Source organism: Charadrius vociferus, unplaced genomic scaffold (genome assembly GCF_000708025.1).
Source record: "Charadrius vociferus isolate BGI_N301 unplaced genomic scaffold, ASM70802v2 scaffold2704, whole genome shotgun sequence".
In the NCBI taxonomy this organism is placed as follows: domain Eukaryota; kingdom Metazoa; phylum Chordata; class Aves; order Charadriiformes; family Charadriidae; genus Charadrius; species Charadrius vociferus.
Genome location: NW_009647934.1, coordinates 55,008 through 55,944, shown reverse-complemented (window position 1 = coordinate 55,944; position 937 = coordinate 55,008). Strand labels below are relative to the sequence as shown.

Genomic DNA, 937 nt, shown 5'->3' with positions numbered 1-937 from the left:
CCGGCCGTCGCGGCCGGCCGCAGAGCTGGGGCCGGCCCCGCTCCAACAGGCAACGCTTTGTGCAGGCGCTGCGGCACGGGGCGGCCGAACAGCGCTGCCTTTGTCCCGTGCAGGTGAAGCCGCCGCGCCGGCCCCACTGCAGACACGGGCTGTGCTGTGCCGGCAGCAGCCCCCTGTTATCCTCCCCCGACTCCCCGAGGGCCGGGAGCTGGGGGGCTGTCAGCCCCGGTGCGGTGTGTGCCAGACCTGGATGGCGTGGAGCCTCGCGGCTGTGCCGCATGGCGCGGGATTGGTGTGGGTGCAGCAATGGGGCTGCGGCAGCATCCCTGGCAGTAGGGATGGCATCGCGGTCACCATGATCCATCTGCCGGGGACAGGCGGGGACATGGGCAGTGCCAGGCTGGGTGGTGACACAGAGGGGGGAACGTGGCTGCAGACTAAAGGCTCGCACAGCGTCCCTGAGCTGTGACAACAGAGCCAAGTGACACCGTGCAGGCGTGTCCTGTGGGATGCTCCACATCCCTGGGGCTCAGCTCGCTCTCCAACCGGCAGCTGAAGGGTTCATGGCCAGGCACTGGGGTCTTCCCCAAGACTGAGCAACGAGGGTCCTGCCCCCAAGCAGAGCCCTCCCTGCAGCGAGTGACAGTGACAACATGCCCACCGCAGGCTGGGACTGCCATCTGCCGGCACACCACCCAGCACACACCGGCACAGCAGTGTCCCTTGCCGGCAGGAAGGATGCAGGGCAGGTCAGGGAGTCACAGACGCACTCACGCCATCAGCACTTAACGGCACTTTTACTACCACCAGGTCCGTGGCACCTCAGGGGTCACAACTCCGGCACCAACCTTGTGGCGTGCCCCGAGCCGAGGTGTGGGGCGGTGGGGAGCCCCGGGGCTCGGCAATGGCAACATAAGAGCAGTGTCAGGACCACTGT

General features: G+C 67.4%; 1 protein-coding gene across 1 annotated transcript in view; it reads left to right on the top strand.

Moving 5' to 3' along the window:
- Nucleotides 1–469, top strand: part of GPRC5C (G protein-coupled receptor, class C, group 5, member C) — a gene marked incomplete at its 5' end in the record, with an annotated part of 4,690 nt that extends 4,221 nt beyond the window's left edge. The window contains one exon of the mRNA XM_009883151.1: nt 114–469. Within this exon, the coding sequence (XP_009881453.1) occupies nt 114–469 (356 nt within the window). The remainder of the gene's footprint in view (nt 1–113) is intronic.
- Between the last annotated feature and the right edge of the window lie 468 nt (nt 470–937).